The sequence below is a fragment of the Rousettus aegyptiacus genome, unplaced genomic scaffold (assembly GCF_014176215.1).
Source record: "Rousettus aegyptiacus isolate mRouAeg1 unplaced genomic scaffold, mRouAeg1.p scaffold_m13_p_2, whole genome shotgun sequence".
Classification (NCBI taxonomy): domain Eukaryota; kingdom Metazoa; phylum Chordata; class Mammalia; order Chiroptera; family Pteropodidae; genus Rousettus; species Rousettus aegyptiacus.
In genome coordinates, this window is record NW_023416295.1 from 84,226,608 (window position 1) to 84,245,247 (window position 18,640).

Below are 18,640 nucleotides of genomic sequence, written 5' to 3' on the forward strand. Positions count from 1 at the left end.
CTCTCACCTGGACATCGAGCTCCAGGAGGGCAGGGCCGAGGGACCTCCTTGTTTGCAGTCCCTACAGCATCCAGCCCAGTGCCAGGCATGCGGTCAACACCGCGCAAGGGTCTGATGGGTGAATGAGCAAACACATGACTGTGCAAAAGAGCTAGAGAATGAAGCAAGATCCAGGAGCAAGTGGCAACAGGAACGGGTAGTATTGGGCATGTGCCCAGGCAGGGTGGTCACCTAGCGGCTGCCGGACGTCAGGACAGGCCCATCCTCAGATGGATGGATGCGATGGCTCTGCCAGTCCCAGTCGTAAATCACAAGAGAAGCCATGGGAAATGAGTGCCAGGCTTTTCTTTCTATTTAGTAATTTATCAAGGGAAGAGGCACATTAATAAACATATTTCCCTCGAGGGGCAGGAATAACAGAGATGGATACTACTGTCAGATTTGGCCTGCTTCCTCTTGTTAGGGGCGCAAGAGAGGGGCGGGAATCCAAATGTTAGCAACAAGATCCTTTTGTAAAACTGTATCGCAAAGATGTATTTCTGACTTTACCTGATGTTAGATCTCCTCCTCAACCTGCTCCCCGCCCCCATGCGCATTTCCCCATTTGCCACGCAGTCTATAAGTAACAGGAGTCTTTTGGAAGATTCACTTTTGCATTTCACTTTGAGTTCCCTTTAAAGTGAGGATTGACAAGGCATAAGCTCAGTAAATAAGCACTAAGAAGCTTGGAGGATGCCCGAATGGACAGATGAGCGTGTGTGTAGTGACAGGTGTACTGCTGTGTGGCCCAGTCGTCTTTTCTAGACTTGCTGTCCTTTGCTCCAGTATTAACTCTAGGCTCACCCATTTAGCCCCTCAGCCCTCTTAGCCCCTAAAGAAGCTACATCAATTTACAATTTCATTGTGGAAACTCTGCTGGGTTTTAGGCGCTCTGTTTTAGGCACTATCCTTGGTGCTCTCCGTGTGTCCTCACGACAACGCAACAAACCAAGTCGTGCAGCCCTCATTGTCCAGATGGGCAAAGAGGGGCCCAGGGAGACTATGTAGCATACTTCAAGCCAGTGTGGCCACCCAGCACAGGCTATATGCCCTGATGTGGTGTGTGTGCGTGAGTGTGTCCTGAGAGCCTTCCCCAAGACGCTTCTCCTCCCCACTCTGAGCAGAGGCAGTGTGTGGGTGGTTTGGATGGCTATCAGCCTGCCTTCCTATCCATTTCTCCATTAAGGCTATGTGGCCTTGGGCAAGGTACTTGTTTTGTCATTTGTGAAATGAGGATAATGATCGCCCCTTCCATAGAGGGCAATTGTGAAGATTAAACTGCTTAGTACTTTAACGTACTTAGAACAGTACTTAGCACCTGTGAGGCATTCAGTAAATACTGACATGAAAAGATAGATATGTACAGGAAAAAACATAGTCTATATATAGGGTTTGGTACCATCGGCAGTTTCAGGTGTCCACTGGGGGTCTTAAAATGTATCTCCCGAGAGTAAAGGGAGACTACTATTCATACTTAACTGTAGGAAGGGAGGATGTCCTGCCCCAGGCTGGAGCTCCCTGCACCCAAGGGCTCTCCGGCAATTGCTCCAGACTGTTCCTCGTACAGCCAATATCCCAGTCTGCTCTCTGGGTGTCTCCTCTGGACAAAACAGTAGCCTATAAATGGTCTGATAACATCACTGGACAACTCTTCACATGCCAAGGTTTCTGCCGTGTCCAGACCCTCCCTGACCCCAAGTTTCCTCTTATAAAGGGGTCTGTTAGTACGGACCTCCAGGGTTGTGTGGTGAGGAGTAAACGAGGGAATGTGTGAGAAGCGCCTGGCGCACAGCAGGGGCAGGTAAATGCTCCACATTGCATTTCGAATACCTGCATGGAATAGATCTCTGTGTCCCACAGGCCTCTGCCCACTCTTCCTCCCTTCAGTAGCCTTCAGGTTCCCTTTGGGCTGGAAGGGTTGCCTGTAAACAACTCTAGTGACTGCTTAAACATACCCTCTGCTACACACAACCTGGCACAGTTCACCTCCGTGCCTCTGCTTGACTGTTCCTGAGTTTGCAATGCCCGCCTTCCTCCCTTCTGCCTGCTCAGACCCGCTCAGACCCTATAGGTCTCCTCCCTCCAGGGAGGCAGCAGGCTGCCCTGACCCCACAGTCACCCAGTAGAATTCTCTATAGCAATTAAAAAGAGCCAGTTACTGCCACACATTGCAGCATTGAGAAATCTCACAAATTATAACATTAGATGACGAAGCTGAATAAGAAAGGATTTCCATTTCCATAATAAGCAAATACTAAAAAATAGGAACCCAAGATAGTGGCTGCCCTTGGGGTGGGTTTAGAAGGCGAGGCTTGGGGGGGAGAGGAGCTTCTGGGCACTCTCTATGCTCTGTTTCTTGACCTGGTGCTGGCTTCATAGGTGGGTTCATTTATGGTTTGTGCCTTAAAGGCACTGTCATGCCTTAAGCATGGCTGGACCCAGCCCTGGTCTCTGCATACCGAATAGGAAAAGTGCTAACATGTGTTGAGTGCTTATAGTCACTCATTCAGGTACCTGACCTGTGCTTCTCAAATGCTCACCATATCTGTGTGGACCAGTCTTATTTTATAGATGAGCAAACCGAGACTGAGAAAGGCTATATTGCTTGCCCAAGGGCACATGAACAATGACAGGGTTCCAGTTTCCATTACACCATCCTCACAGGCTCTTCCTGTCCCCCGCCTGCCAATCCCCTTTCCCCCACTTCATCTCCTGTATAAACACCGTATTGATGTGAGTTTGGTTGGTCGTCCCACAGTGTCCCGTTTCTCCAGCCCACGGGTAACACCCCGCCTGAGCCGAAAGCGCGCACTGTCCATCTCCCCGCTCTCGGACGCCAGCCTCGACCTACAAAGGATGATCCGGACCTCGCCCAACTCGCTGGTGGCCTACATCAACAACTCCCGCAGCAGCTCAGCAGCCAGTGGCTCCTATGGGCACCTGTCGGCGGGCACCCTCAGGTGAGCCCAGCCTGCAGGCAGAGGGCTGAGGGGCCCGGCGGGAAGGGTGCATGCTTTTGAACCGAGGAGAAAGACAGTTCTTGTTGCTGTTGTGAATCAGCATACTGATTCAAACCAAGAATGTGAAAATTGAAATGTGCCAATATTTGAGTATGTCCTCATGTGCTCCTCATTCATGCTCCAAACACAATTTCTGATGTGAAATGTGAAACGTAAGACTTACCGGGCCTGTCATGAGATTCGATCATGAAATCAAAGGTGACTTTCCTAGTATTTCAGTGGGTGTCATGGAGCAGCCGAGCCATTGACCAGCATTGGGGGCCACACACGGAGTGGCACTGACTTGGGCCATGCAAGTCTGTGGCCGGCAGCAATCCTCCCACTGTGGTCACACCGCGACACGCCCAAACCTCATCAACACCATCCGCCCCTGTACCCTCTGTGCAGTCCTTGACTGTTTCAAGGACTCAGAGCCCAACCAACTTGATTAAAACCCGTGTTCTTCCCCTGACTGTCCCGAAAGAGGCCAGAAGGTGTTTGGACAGTCAGGAGAGCCCTGCCCAAGGACTCAGAAATAGAAGTGATAACAAATCTTAGTTACCTTTTGCTGTATAACAAATTACTTCTAAACTTAGCACTTTAAAATAAGCATTTATCATCTCACACCATCTCTGAGGATCTCCCATGAAGCCACAATCAAATTGTCAGACAGGGCTGTAGTCACCTGAAGACCACTGGGCCTGGGGGTTCTTTTTCCAAGATAGCCAATCACATGGCCGTTGGCAGGAGCTTGGTTTTCATTCGAGAGCCTCTCCATAAGGCTGCTTGAGTGTCCTCACGACATGGCAGTCAGTTTTCCCCCACCCTCAATGCCCTGAACCCTCAGAGCGAGGGATCATAGAGAGAGCAAGGAGGAGGCCACAGCATCTTTTAAGGCTTAGAGGTCATTATTGCCTCAGCATCCTGTTCTTGAAAGAGTGGTGTATATGCAGGTAGCATGATACTAGAGCCTAGAAGTCTGGTAGAAGTTAAAGAAGTGAGAAGATATGAGCTGGAGGGCTAATGGCACACTCTCTGGACGAAGAGGCATTAGACCGGGCCTCAGAGGCCAAATGGGGCTCACATAGAGAGCGGCGATGCAAGGGTGCACCTCAGGTGTCAGAGTGGTGAAGGGCTAGGGTGTGGAGGTGAGACGGAGCCTGGTGCCTCCAGTGGGCCAACCTACCGGAATGAAGGCTGCATCTTGGGGCAGAGTCTGGGGGCGAAACACAGAAGATGAAGCCTGAGATGGAAGGCGGTGGGGAGCAACTGCTGGTTCCCGAATGAGGTAAAACAATGGTGAGGTTTTCTCTGCCTATGAAGTGTTAGCCTAACGGAGCCCTGCTCCCCACCCCTCCTTAGCCTGGGCTCCATCACCTTATCTGCTCTTCTTTGCAGCCCAGCCTTCACCTTTCCCCATCCCATCAACCCCGTGGCCTACCAGCAGATCCTGAGCCAGCAGAGGGGTCTGGGCTCGGCCTTCGGACACACGCCACCCCTGATCCAGCCCTCGCCCACCTTCCTGGCCCAGCAGCCTATAGCCCTCACCTCCATCAATGCCACGCCCACTCAGATCAGCAGCGGCAGCAGCAACTGTCTGAGTGACACCAACCAGGTGGGTGGGTACAGAGAGCAGGGGGTGGACCACCAGATACTCTTTCGAACCCCTCGAGGGCAAACCATTGCCTTCTCACACTGAGAACTTGTGGAAGGACTGTGTGCAGTTCTGGCTGGTAGGATGCATTCTGGGCAGAGGCCATGTGATTGAAAGGGCCTCGAGCTGAATCCTGGTCGGGAGATCTGGGCTAGATCTTAATACCACCCCAAGGACCATGGGCTAGCACCCAGCCTCAGTTCTATGGTTGCCTGGCCAATAAACACAATGAGTAGATGGAGAAACCCTAGAATTCACCAAGTCTGGCACAAAGTAGGTAGTCCATGCACACCATATGAAATGGATGGACTAATGGATAATAATATGGTACAGTTTCATTTTAGAGCATGAGTTACCAAAGGCCATCTCATTTGACCTTTTCAATGAGCCTTTGTCAAGACTGGGCATGTTTGCGCAGTGTCTGGCACACAGTAGGTGTTGTTAGTATTCTGTGGATGAACAAAGTCCTATTTTGCAGATGAGGAAATGGAGTTTTAGAGACAGTATTGGTTAGCGGGAAGGGCACAGGCTTTGGAATTGGTTAGATTGTGTTTTGGACCCTACTTTCCTGAAAGCTTTTTGAGCATGAGCTAATGCATCTGCATAATGGAGCCTGCCACCTACATTGGGTCATTGTACATATATACAAGTTCGTGTGTGCGCAGAACCCCATGTAGACCCAGATTTTGGTTAGCACTCACAGTGACGGTTCTTGAGGGGAAGTGACTGCCCAGGCTACCCACTTGGCAGAGCAGAGCCTAGATGTGACTGTGTGCTGGCTGGGAGGAAGAGCAGATGCCACAATATTCTAGAGCAGCCCCTCTTCCAGGATGTCCTCCCTCTCCATCCCAGGTCTCCAAGCTGTTGCCTAGCTCCTCCCTTCAGACAGTGGCTGTCGGATTTTATCGCACAACCTGAGCTGCCTCCCTGGCTCCCTTGTTCTGAGTAACCGGCCCTTTTCAGAACCTGCTCCCTCAGCTGGCCAGGCTGCTGCCCTGGAGGGCAGGCTGAGGAGTTGAGGCTGTCAGATCAGGAGTGAGGGTACCCAGCATTTTCCATAGAGAGGGCCTGTTGCATTTCCATGGATGGTGGGGATGGAGGTGCTGAGAGGCTCAGCTCTGGGCTCTCTCTTGTCCCTGCCCCTGGCTAGAGGACTGAGCTCAGAGGACTCAGTTTCTCAAACTTCAAACACGAGGGTTGGCCTAGATGTCTAGTCTGTGTGGGGAGGTCCCAGAGGTAAAGCCCAAACAGAACGTACTTTGAAAGTGACACACTCTCCTATGCAACCTCCCTCAGAACAAGCAGAACAGCGAGTCGGCTGTGAGCAGCACCGTCAACCCTATCGTCATTCATAAGCGCAGCAAGGTCAAGACTGAGGCTGAGGGCCTGCGGCCAGCCTCCCCTTTGGCCCTGACACAGGTAACCTGCTGGCCATCCTTACCATTCTCAGGCTGGAGCCAGGCCTTGTCTCCTCTGGGACAGCTGACTTGGGATCGAGCCCCTATTGGTGAATGTATGAACAGATGGCTGCCTGCGTGAACGAATGAGCAAATGAGTGAACCAGAGAGGGCAGAGTGGACCAGAGCTTTGTCCCCAGCACCCTGCATATTACGTGCTATCAAACACATGCTGAATAAAAAAGAGAAAGAAAAATGGGAGGGAGGGAGAGAAATAATGAGAGAGAGAGAGAGAGAGAGCGCGCGCGCACGCATCTGGGGCTGCAGCCATCTCTCCACCCAAACCTTACCCTCATGCAGCACAAGTTCCAGTCAAACTGAGTTGTTTGTATCACTTGAATGGCTCAGGCTCCTGTCTAGTTGCTACCTCTCCCTGGAGCTCTGTCCCCTATGTCTTTCTCTTTGCTGACACTTCAGCCTTTCCTGACTCTCCTGGATAATAGGGCTTGCAGCTGTGCAGACACCCATTCTCGCCTCTGGGTCACTTTGTCTGCCTCCTGCACAGCACTGTGAGCAGCACTTTGGGAGAAGTGCCACGTTGCCAGAGTTTGCACAGGGACTGGCACACGGTAGCTGTGAAATCATATTATCTAAGGACTCAGTGCACATTTGAGGGGATGGATGGTACGGTGCAGAGGGAAGAAAGGGAAGTGATTGTCAGTGGGAAGGTGAGGAGCGGAGCAGCCCACAGCCCTGGATGACCCTGCCATAGACTGAGATCCTTGTGCAGGTTCCTCTGTAAATCTTGGAGCTGAGGCCTGTCATGAGAAAGGCTCAGTGTGAATGCTGACCTCAAGGGCAAGCCTCCCGCTGCCGCCCCACCCCCAGGCTTCTTATGGTGTCCTGGTCTCCATCGTTACTGCAGAATCACCAGTTTTGATACCAAAGATGCTCAGAGCCTCCTGTCCCCAACTCCCCCGCATCTGCCACACCATCCTTTATCAAACCTGTTAACCATTGGGCATGCTCCAGGCACTTAATTTTTATGAAATATTGGGTCCTGTTATTATCAGGCAAACAGAGAAGCTGGTGACAGATTCTTTTCCCCTCGCTGACGCCAAAGCATCTCAGCATGATGCATGGTTTCCACAAGGCCAGCCATCATCAGGGGCTGTTGAAATTGATGAGGATGGCACATATCCCGGGGAGATAAGCACGCAGGAGCAGTAGGGATGGGGCAGAGGCTGTGCCGAGCACCAGGGGGCCCTCTGCCCCACTTCCACCAGCCCACGGAGCCCCACAAAATCCTCCTTCTTGCCTGGCTTGGCTCTTCACTTGTGTCAGTAGCAAGAAAGTTGTTTATTGTGAGGAGTTTGTCACCATATTGCTCAGTGTCCTGATCCAGTGACCAGACTCATTTGCATGGTGCATGGGCATGCTTTCCCTTGGCAGAAAGTGCAGCACAATGACTCCCTCCTCTCTGCCTAAGCCCTTAAATTCGCGGGCTAGGATGACACCCAGCTCAATCCGGAGGCCTGAGTGTACCCACTGCCCCTGCACTGTCCTCCGGCAGCTTCTTCAAGTCTTTTTTGAAATCAGCAGGGCATGCAACTTATAGAAGTAATAAGTCCATGTCCAGTTTTCCTGAAAGTGCAGAACGGGCATTGAGAGGCCTCACCCCCCAGCCCTACCTTTGCTAAAGATTTGGGCAGAGGCCCTTCTGCGCCTTCCATTTAATGGAACCCAGTGCTTCCCAGGGACTTCTTGGACAACACACCATCATTTCTTCTTTCAGAACACATGTGTTAATGGAAAGGTATACTCAAAATCAACAAGAGGCCCCCTCCTGTAGGAGTCCTTTGCCGTTCCAGTGGAAAGTTGGTCAGGAGTGTGAGTCTAGCCAGTGCCAGGATCATGAGGCTGATTTCTGCGCCTAGAAGTGGACTCAGCATTAGGAGTAATGCTCATGTGGGAGCTGTAGCCTCTACTTCGCTGAACGTCTGGAGTTTATGGGGACTCTTGACTGTGGGGAGAGGTTGTCCCCCTTAGCCTAAGCTATAAATGTTTGCCCAAAAGGCTTTTTTGAAAGACAGAACATTCTGCCATTTTATAGATAGTCTGAAATGTAAAGCAAATCATTCTGACATCTGCCTCCTTGTGACTGAAGGCCTATCTCAGGGGCCTTTCTTTTGCCACCTTGGAAGGGGTATACGTGAGCCCTGTCATCCTCAGGAGACTCAAGTTTAGGTCTAGGCTTCCACGAACTCACTGTGTGTCTTGGGGAGGGTGAGTAGCCCCTCCCCAAACCTGTCTTTCCACATTGTAGGGCTGTTAGCGAGGAGACTGCTACTGGAAGAATATGCCTAGCTCATGCACCCTGCAGAGCATTTGTCCAGAGTGCTATCCTGGGTGCGAACTCAGGGTGCGCTGTGTGCCCTGGGAGGAGGGGCAGTGCGAGAATGAGAGGTCTGAAGGACCAGGCCAGATGCACGATGGGTTTCTCTTGCCTCCAGTGGGGAGCAGCTCCATACGCACTGTGAATAAAAATGCCCCATCCCCGAGCCATTGGAGCCCAACCCGGCTCCTCCCAGGGGAAACCAACCCAAATAAGCAAAAGTCACTGCCCTGCTTTCTCCTGTTTTGCTTGCCATATCAGTTGACCCAGGATGTGATGAGATACCTTGGAATAAGCTAGAATTAGAGAGGAAAGAGAAGCCCCAGGACAACTGTGTGACGGGAGAGTGGTGGGTGGGAGCCAGCTGAGGAGAGGGCCTGAGAAACCTCATAGCGTGTGTGTGCATGTATGTGTGCATGTGTATGTGCGCATGCATGTGTGTCCACACCTGTACCAGCCCAGTGTCCTTGGCCTAATCCGCCCAGGGCTAACAACCTTTCTTTAGGGCCAGGTGGCTGGACAAAGCTCACATGGGTTTGTGTGCCCTGCTCCTCCCCCAGGAGCAGCTGGCTGACCTCAAGGAAGACCTAGACAGGGACGACTGTAAGCAGGAGGCCGAGGTGGTCATCTATGAGACCAACTGCCACTGGGAAGACTGCACCAAGGAGTATGACACCCAGGAGCAGCTGGTGCATGTAAGCCTCTAACTGCAGTGCCAACCCAGGGCAAAGCCCAGACCACATGGAGCCCCCAGCCTTCCAGACCTCTGTTGGAGAGAAGCGGCTCTAGGAGATGGCCTGGGCCACATCCTCTGCAAGTGGGAGGCACGGCTATCTACCTGTGCTCTGCCTATTTCTAAAAGGGAGCTTACAAATACATATGGAGTATAATAAGAGATTAAAATAAAAATAAGAAAATGAGAAAATTAGAGGAAAAGAAACAAAAAAGATGGCAAGAGTCAAGTTAGTATGAAAACACCCAAGTCCTCTGAGCTATACTTCACATATAAATCTATTTTCTAAGCTTCCTAGCAAATAATGCAAAGAGAGAAATAAGATTAGTTAAACCAGCCAGAGTCCATAAGGTAAAAACAAACCTGACCCTGAAACCTAAAAGAAGTTTTTCCCATGGAGGAAGGAGTTGGTGATTTCCTCCTGGAGACCATTCGCAGAGACCCAGTACACATAGGTGCAGATGGGTGTTTACATCCATATCAGAGCAAGGGCTGCTTAAAAATGCCTGGGCACTGACAGATTAAGAAATCAGAGAAAGCCACGGAGGTTGGGTGTGCCCTTCAAGTTATTCCATTGGTCCCCACTATAAACTCTTCTACAGAGCATCCATTGCGACTGTAGTCAGGGGCAGTTTATGCAGTGAGAAGAGCAGGAGCGGGGCTCAGCGTGGGAGGCGTCTGTCTTTAAACCTGGCTCCGTCACAGCTAGCTGAGTTCTGAACAAGTCGCTTAACCTCTGTGATCCTCAGTTTCTTCTCATGTAGAAGGGAAGGGAATCCTATCCCACAAGAGGGTAGAGATTGAATGTGATACCAACATAAGCACTTAGCAAAGAGCGAGCAGCAATCCATACATTGTAGATCCCTCCTTCCTCCTTCTCCCTGTTCCCCCTGCCAGTCTTGAGTATTTCTAAATCCAGAAAAGAATTTAAATTCAAGAATAAGCCCCCATTCCCTCCCAACACACACTTCTTCGTTAAGGAGTGTCTGTAAAGATGAACTCTACAGTAAATTAGCAATTCGAATGCTGGGTAGACCCCCCCGCCCCCCGCCACACACACACACACGTGGCATATACCATTTCCATCCAGAAGCCACCACGAATGAGATTCCTTCTCCCCAGTACTGGGAACTCAGCATTTAGAACATCACCCACTCCCTCTGCTTCCTCTATTTGTGTGACTTGCTCTCCAAAACCATAAGTTTCTTTTGTGTTTTGGTTTTTCTTTTCCCATTTTCAGCCTAAAATTTCCTAGGAAACCATTACAGCTGACATAGAACCTGTAAACCAAAGTCTTCTCCAATCCCTCTGGAATCTAACATAATTTTTCAATCTATACCACCTCCTGGGGTCAGTGAGTCCAAGATGGAGAAGGGGCGTGGGAGCTATGAGTTGTAGGACAGATCAGATTCCAGTGGAGAACATGAGAAGGTACAGCATCCAGGCCCGGGAGAGGGCCCAGGCAGAGGAGTGGAGACCAGGACCTAAGAGATGTGCTCAATGATGAGTGGGTCCACTTCGAAGAGCAGGGATGGAATTCCTCCAATAAAGGCAGAAAGGTCCAGTGTAGGAAGGAAGGCTTCAGTTGCAGGCTTCCACCTGTGCCTAAGACCAACACTGCGGATGTAGGTGATTGCCTCCATCTGACCTTGAAAAGAGCAGGCTCCCGTGAGAGGAGAGCCAGGCCCTTCTGCCCAGCTCTGTCTCTCTGCTCCCTGGGAAAATAAATGGTGGCCAGCACACAAGCGAACTGGAGCCCCTTAGTCGATTATTAACGATTTGTCGCTAAGTGAACCAATTAGCAAAAATATGAAAGACATTGTCAGGACACATTTCTATCATTTGAAAAGCTTTAAAAATCGAAAACGAGGCTAATATGATACGATCTCCCCGGAAGTTCAAAATGTCGTAGATTTTACTTGCCGCAATGCTGGCATTTGCATGCACGACATTTGGGCCCGTTACTCACAGTATGAGGGCTGGTGGTTTTCTGTGTTTCAGAGCAAGGTGCTGCCAGTGCCTAGATGCTCAGCTCTCAGACAGCCTTGTAGGTTGCAAAGATCTATAGTAGCACCGTCCAGTAGGAGGACGCTACAAGCCACAATTACATTATGTAGGAGCACATGTAAAAAAGAAATTAATTTTAATAATATATTTAACCTAATATATCTAAAATATCATTTCAATGTGTAATCAATATAAAACAAAATATTGAAATATTTTACATCTTTTTTTTTTTTTTCCATTCTCAGTCTTCGAGACAGATATGTTTATACTTACAGCCCATCTTAGTTGGGAGCAGCCACATTTCAAGGGCTCCAAGCACAAGTGACAAGTAGCTACTGTACTGGGCAGCACAGGTCTAGAGGTTGTGGGAGTAAGTGAAAGTAGAGAGGGAACTGAGAACAGAGAGAATGGGACGGGGCTAGAGAGAATGGGTCTCCAAGACCTGAGCATTCTGCCCTTCTCATCCCCCTGTGGGAAAGTGGACCCAGAGTGACTCACAACTCACACACCAGCAGGACACTACCTTGAACCAAGAGGGAGATGGAAGGGGAAGGATGGGACCTGGATGAGACCTGAGGAGGCTCCTGGGTGGCCTTTAGAGAGAAGCCCCAGAGGAAGAGAAAGCAGAAGGACTCTTTCACTCTACTGTGTGGAGTGACTAATACCACCTATTTCTACTCCCTGGGTAAATAAGCAACCCAAACGATTAGGGACTAAGTCCTGGAGGTCCCACACACATATCTATACACCCCAAGTTCAGGGGCAGTAATACCTCTGCTCTAGGAAGGACTGAAGCCTTCAGTTAAATAATTAATGCAAGTGACTAAAATCCAAAGGGTCTTCCTGGGGCTGCTTGCTCTACCTATGACAGAAAGTGTCAGTGGCCTGTGGCTCCACATCACAGGAGAAACCATTCCATGAGTCACACAGGTGTTAGGCCAGGGCAAAGGCCAAGAGGTGTGGGTGCAAGGAGTGGGAAAAATAGAAAAGTTACCCCCCCCCATATTCTTGGCCAGGGCAGTGCTGGCTGAGATGGGTCTGAGGACCACCCCCCCAGAAATGGCTGTTTGCCAAAAATTCCAAGATTTACCTAAGATGGACCCACTTGCCTGACAAGCAGGGCTTGCACTGCCATGCTGCCGGGTCAGTTGCACTATCTTTGGCTATCCTGCTTACTCTCTGTCCCAGGTGCAGCATTGCACAGTGCCCAGAGCCCATGGACAGGGTTAGAATATCACTTACTGCCCAGGCGCTGGGCAATTTAATAATCTGGACCTTTGTGAAAAGGGTTATTGCAGGGGTCCCCAGTCCCCGAGCCGCAGACTGGTACTGGTATGTGGCCTGTTAGGAATCAGGCTGCACAGCAGGAGGTTAGCAGCAGGCCATCGAGTGAAGCTTCTTCTGTATTTGCAGCTGCTCCCCAGTGCTAGCATCACCGCCTCAGCTCTGCCTCAGATCATGGGGCATTAGATTCTCAAGGAGCACTGGTCCCTGGTGCCAAAAAAGGTTGGGAACCACTGAGTTATTGTTAAAAATAGAGATGAGGATGCATTTACATTTCTATTATAATAAAAAATTTAATTTAAAAATCTCTGGAACAATAGGGACAAGCTCAGGAGAGGCTTCTCATGCACTCACCATGTGCATGCCTGCCTCGCTAGTTAATTAGTGCCTACTGTTTGCAGCCCAGGAGCATATACCAGAGCCTGGAGCCAAGTCCGGGTGAGTGGGATGCCTTTGGCCATCATACATGGTCACTTTGATGACTAATTGGAAAGTGCAGGAGAGATATTAGTACATAGTACATCTTCACTTAATGGCCGCTAATGATAACTCACGAGTAGGTGTGGCTTGGCATAGAGATGTGGTCTTGTTGGGTGGGTGGTCTGCACATAGTGGGTGGTGGTCTGTGGGGAGAGGGGGTGGTCTGCACACACTAGGTCGGGGGCCAGGCTCACTTCCATGGGCTTGTTCCCGGCAGCACATCAACAATGAGCACATCCACGGGGAGAAGAAGGAGTTTGTGTGCCGCTGGCAGGCCTGCACGCGGGAGCAGAAGCCCTTCAAGGCGCAGTACATGCTGGTGGTGCACATGCGCCGGCACACAGGCGAGAAGCCCCACAAGTGCACGGTAAGTGGGCCCTCGCAAACAGCCCTTCCTTGTGCAGCGTCTATAGGGCCAGCCTCATTGGCCAGGTGGGTGGGTCATGGCTGACCACAGGAAACCTGGGTGGAATGGGCCAGAGCAGCGGCCCTGGGACAGGCCTTGCCGATGGGTCGTCAATCTGCCCCTTCCCTAGGCCTTCTGCTTGTCTTGGTCCTCGAGGCCCCTTGTCTGTCTGTTGTCCCAGAACTTTGACTTGCTCTCTTTCAGGGAATATAACTATGGTAGCGATGTGCTGGTTGTCTGTGTGACTGTAAACTCCACAGCACAGCTGTGACCCCAGACAGAGGAGCTGGCTTAATAGCACCCTAAAGTCTGGACCCCGCAGAGAAAAGCTTCATTGGTGACTCATAGCTTGAGCAATGATGGGTTATAAATATCTCTGGCTGAGTTAAAAAAAAAAAAAAAAAAGTGAACATGAGACATTTTAGAAAACCTCCCGTATGGAGTCAACAGGATCTGTGGCTGAAATTAGTGAGACATTTTTTTAACACACAGAAATTGCTCTTTCTTTAAAAGTGGAGCTGGTCTAGTGATGCACTGATATGGCTACCAGTAAAACTTCTGGGAACTCTTCTTTTTGAATTGCCATATTTCATAGGTTCCAAGACATTTTAATATCTCTGAAATCAGGCTGTCTTAAAATGGGTGGTGGTCCAGGATTCAATGAAATATGCTACTTTGGTTAGCAAGTTATATTTTTAATTGAGATAAATTTCATATGCTATAAAGTTCACTTTTTTAAAAAAAATGTACAATGCAATGATTTTTAATATAGTCACAAATTTGTGAATTACTAGCAAATTCCAGAATATTTTCATATTCCCAAATAGAAACTTCATACCTATTAAGTTACTTCCTATTCTCTTTTTTCCCCCATTCCCTGACAACCATTGATCTTCCTATCTCTATGAATTTGCATGTTCTGCACAATTTATAAAAATGAAATCATACAATGTGTAGACTGTGCCTGGCTCTGTTCACATAGCATGTTTTCAAGGTTCATCCATGTTGTAGCATGTATCGGTACTTTATTTCTTTATATAACTAAATGATATTCCATTGTATGGGATAGATCCTAGTTTTTTAATACATTCATCAGTTGATGGATATTTTCCTTGTTTTCCCTTTTCGGCTATTACGAATATGCTGCTATGAACATTTGTGTACAAGTTTTCATGTGGACCTTTTTTCAGTTCTCTCATGTATGCACCTAGAGTGGAATTGCTGGGTCATATGATAACTCCTACGTTTAACTTTTTGAGGACTAGCCAGGCTGATTTCCAAAAAGACTGCACGATTTTATATTTTCACCAGCAATGTGTGAGGGTTCTGATTTCTCCACAACCTTATCAGCACATGTTAGCTGTCTTTTGGTCATAGTCATCATAGTGGATGTGAAGTGGCATCTCATTATGGTTTTAATTAGCGTTTCCCTAATGACTGATGATGTTGAGAATCTTTTCATGTGCTTATTGGCCTTTTAATATATCTTCTTTGGAGAAATGTCTACTCAAATATTTTGCCCATTTTTAAATTGAGTTATTTGTCTTTATCGTTCAATTATAATGGTTTACTAGACCCTTATCATATATGTGCTTTGCAAATATTTTCTCCCATTCTGTGAGTTTTCTTTTCATTTTATGATAGTTCCTTTAAAGCACAAAAGTTTTTAATTTTGACAAAATACAATTTTTTAATTGCTTGAGCTTTCAGTGTCATATGTAAGAAACCATTGCCTAATCTAAGGTCACAAAGATTTATGCCTATTTTTTTTCTGAGTTTTATAATTTATAAATATATAGTTTTATTTACATAAATATAACTTTACGGATACATAATCTTACAGGGTAACTCTTTCATTTGGGTCTTTAAACCATATTGAGTCAATTTTTTTATATGGTGTGAGGTAAGGGTCCAACTTCATTCTTTTGCATATGGTTTTGCAGTTGTCCCAGTCCTATTTGTTAAAGAGACAGTTCTTTCTTCATTGAATGGTCTTGGTACCCTTGCCAAAAATGAGTTGGCCCTATACATATGAGTTTGTTTCTGAACTCTCACTCTATTTCATTGACCTCTACGTCTGTCTTTATGACAGTAGCACACAATCTTCATTACCATAATTTTATAGTAAGTTTTGAAATTGGGTGAGGTCAGTCCTCCAAATTTGTCCTTCTTTTGCAAGACTGTGTTGGCTCTTCTGAGTCCTTTGCAGGAAGTTATTTTCTTAACTTCTTGAGTTGTAGCAAACCAGAGCCCTCTGATATGAGCTATGAGTTACGAGAACAGATAAAAGGCATTTGGAGCCAAGTGCACTCAGTCACACTGGTCAGGAATAAAGGGGAGGATGCTGAGGCTGAGACAGCTCCTGCTGGGGTTCACATTGTCATTCTGAGGGCAATTTTCAAAAGCGCATTGGATGCAACTGCAGTATCTTTGAAATATGTGCAGAGCCTCCTATAGTAACCTTTTTTCTCTCCCTCTCTTCCTACTGCTCTCTCATGCCTTTCTTCCTTTTTTTCTTTCCAAAACTGTTCCTGAGTGCCAAAACTGTTTCTTTTCATTGGGCAGTACATACTAGTGACACAGAAATGAACAAGACCTCAAAGATCTTGCTCTCATGGAGCTTGTATCCTAGTGGGAAGCCAGATAACAAAAAGATTAAGATCATTATAAATTGTGTGAGGGAGCATAAATGGAAAAGGGTAATTATTATGATTGATAATATTAGAGAAATGCTCTCAAAGGAGATTACCTAAAAGATTGAGAAGGAGCGAGCCACTCCAGGGCCAGGGAGGGTTGGGGTAGGGGAAAAGCTCTAGCGAAAGGGGACCTTATGTGCAAAGGCCTCACACCGGGAAGAACTCAGTGGGGTCCGGGAACTCAAAGGAGATCAGCACAACCAGAGCGAGGGTGAGGGTGGCTGGCTTTCTCAAGGCCGTGGAGGACTCTGGATTTTCTTTTCAGTGCATTTTGATGCACAGAAAAGTTCTAATCAGGGAGGGACATTATGAAACAGTTAGAAATAATAGTTTCAAAGTTTTTAATGATATGGGAAGATTCTCAGTGTGTCATTGATTTTAACATACAGAATACACAACTAAATAATATGTTCCCAATTTTGGTTTAAAAAAGTATAGGGATAAATTGCAAAGCCACCAGAATGAGACTTAATTGGATGTCAGCAATAGCTATCATTCTGCAAGCAATGGTTTTTATTTTCCTCACCGTAGTTTTCAGTCCTTTCTAAGTTTTCTAGAGCGACCATGTGTCAATTTCATGTTCGGAGAGGAAAGTAGATATTATTATTGAAGTACACACTCCTGGTGCACCGGGGAGGTGGAGCAGACGGAGGGCTGGGGAGGAGGCAGTGTCCGGCCCAAGGTCAGGCATTGGGTCTGAGGCACCCTTACTGACCAAACCCGCCTCTTCCCAGTTTGAGGGCTGCTCGAAGGCCTACTCTCGCCTGGAGAACCTGAAGACGCATCTGCGGTCCCACACTGGGGAGAAGCCATACGTGTGTGAGCACGAGGGCTGCAACAAGGCCTTCTCCAACGCCTCCGACCGCGCCAAGCACCAGAACCGCACCCACTCCAATGAGGTACCCCAGCGGGGTGTGCACAGGGCGTGCACTGACAGATGTAGAAATGCTTCGCCCCATGGCTTCTAGACATCTGTAGGCCAGGTGGCCAAGTGCCAGGTGCCCCTCCTCACCACTGACCCACAGTCTGAGCTCAGCACCCAGTGGCAGGTTGCTGCCCCCACAGCCTAGGCAGCTGGCTAGGACATGCACTAACCTCTAGTCCTGGTCCTGGTCCTGCTGAATCTATGAGCCCCCTGCTGATGGGACATTATACCCACCTCCCAGTCCCAGCCCAACTGATCAAATACTGTCACTCAGGTAGACTCAGGAAAGAATTTTTCTAAAAGCTTAGATACACTTTGGACCCCAAAGGGACTTGCCACAAATGCTTATAAGAAGTTAGAGGAATTCACAAAGGTATCTGAACCCCTCAGAGTCTCTACAGACAAGAGCTGGACTTGGAGAAGGGTGTGTATGTGTGTGTGTTAGTAAGTGTATGCATGTGGACATGGCACATGTGTGTATGTATTATATGGACATATGTGGGTGTGTATTTGTAAGCATATGTATATATGTGCTTGTGCATGTGTGTATGTGTGTGCTTGTATGTATTAGGTGTGTGTAGATGTGTGTAGATATATGTGTAAGGATGTATGCACATGTGAATGTGCATGTATATGTGTGCGCATGTATGTATGTGGGTGTGGGGGGACTGTATATGAGCTTAGGACTGACATTCAAAAATCCTGGGTTCTCATTCCGGGTGACTCAGAACCAGTTTCTTTGTCTCCCTGAATGTGTCTTTCTTCATCAGAGAGCTCAGGGTTCTAGTGCTGTCTCACAGGTGTAACAGGTAATACGCTCACTACTGATATCAAAAATCTCAGTGCCCTGGTCACAGGGGAGGCAACATTGTGTTCACACCAGGCTCTGTGTCCCCAGTCTCTGATCTATGTCCCCAGTTTGTGGTGAGGTCTCCCTGAACTATGTGCTTACCCACTGGAAAAGGTGGCAGGCAAAGCTGGTGGGGCGGGTTCCTGCAGGCCTGGGGCTGGTGTGGTTCCATCCAGAGAGCATGGCTGCAAACAGGTTGAACACCTTCCAACTGCCAGTCAGGCTCTGCTGAAGGAAGTGGCATGGCTTTAGGAGAATGAGGAATATGCCCAGTATGAGTTTGTCTTCATGTCCCATCCATCATGCTGCCTGCTTCTCTTCCCAGAAACCCTATATCTGCAAGATCCCAGGCTGTACCAAGCGATACACAGACCCAAGTTCTCTCCGGAAGCATGTGAAAACAGTGCACGGCCCAGATGCTCATGTCACCAAGAAGCAGCGCAATGATGTGCACCTCCGGGCCCCGCTGCTCAAGGAGAATGGGGACAATGAGGCCAGCACCGAGCCCAGCGGCCGGGGCTCTGAGGAGAGCGCTGAGGCCAGCAGCACCAGCCAGGCCGTGGAGGACTGCCTGCATGTCAAAGCCATCAAGACTGAGAGTTCCGGGGTAAGCAGAGTTGGGGAGCAGAGGCCCAAGCCCATACCCTGCAGAAGGCCACACCCAGCAGGCAAGGGCAGTTCCATAGCCCCACCCAGGGCCCAGAGCCCCAACTGCAGCTGTGGGCTGTACCCCAGGCTCCCCCACTATAAGTGCAGGATGTTGTCCCTCCTCTCT

At 48.7% G+C, this 18,640-nt stretch overlaps 1 protein-coding gene across 6 annotated transcripts in view; it reads left to right on the forward strand.

Annotated features, from left to right (window-relative positions):
* The window catches only part of GLI2 (GLI family zinc finger 2), a 239,832-nt gene that overhangs the window by 213,719 nt on the left and 7,473 nt on the right, over positions 1–18,640 (forward strand). For 5 of the 6 annotated variants that reach the window (XM_036236014.1, XM_036236016.1, XM_036236018.1 and 2 more), the window contains 7 exons: positions 2,798–2,999; positions 4,437–4,653; positions 5,989–6,111; positions 9,045–9,179; positions 13,206–13,355; positions 16,825–16,989; positions 18,191–18,472. In XM_036236014.1, coding sequence (XP_036091907.1) covers positions 2,798–2,999; positions 4,437–4,653; positions 5,989–6,111; positions 9,045–9,179; positions 13,206–13,355; positions 16,825–16,989; positions 18,191–18,472 — 1,274 coding nt within the window. The remainder of the gene's footprint in view (positions 1–2,797; positions 3,000–4,436; positions 4,654–5,988; positions 6,112–9,044; positions 9,180–13,205; positions 13,356–16,824; positions 16,990–18,190; positions 18,473–18,640) is intronic. The other variant, XM_036236015.1, reaches the window with a different exon arrangement.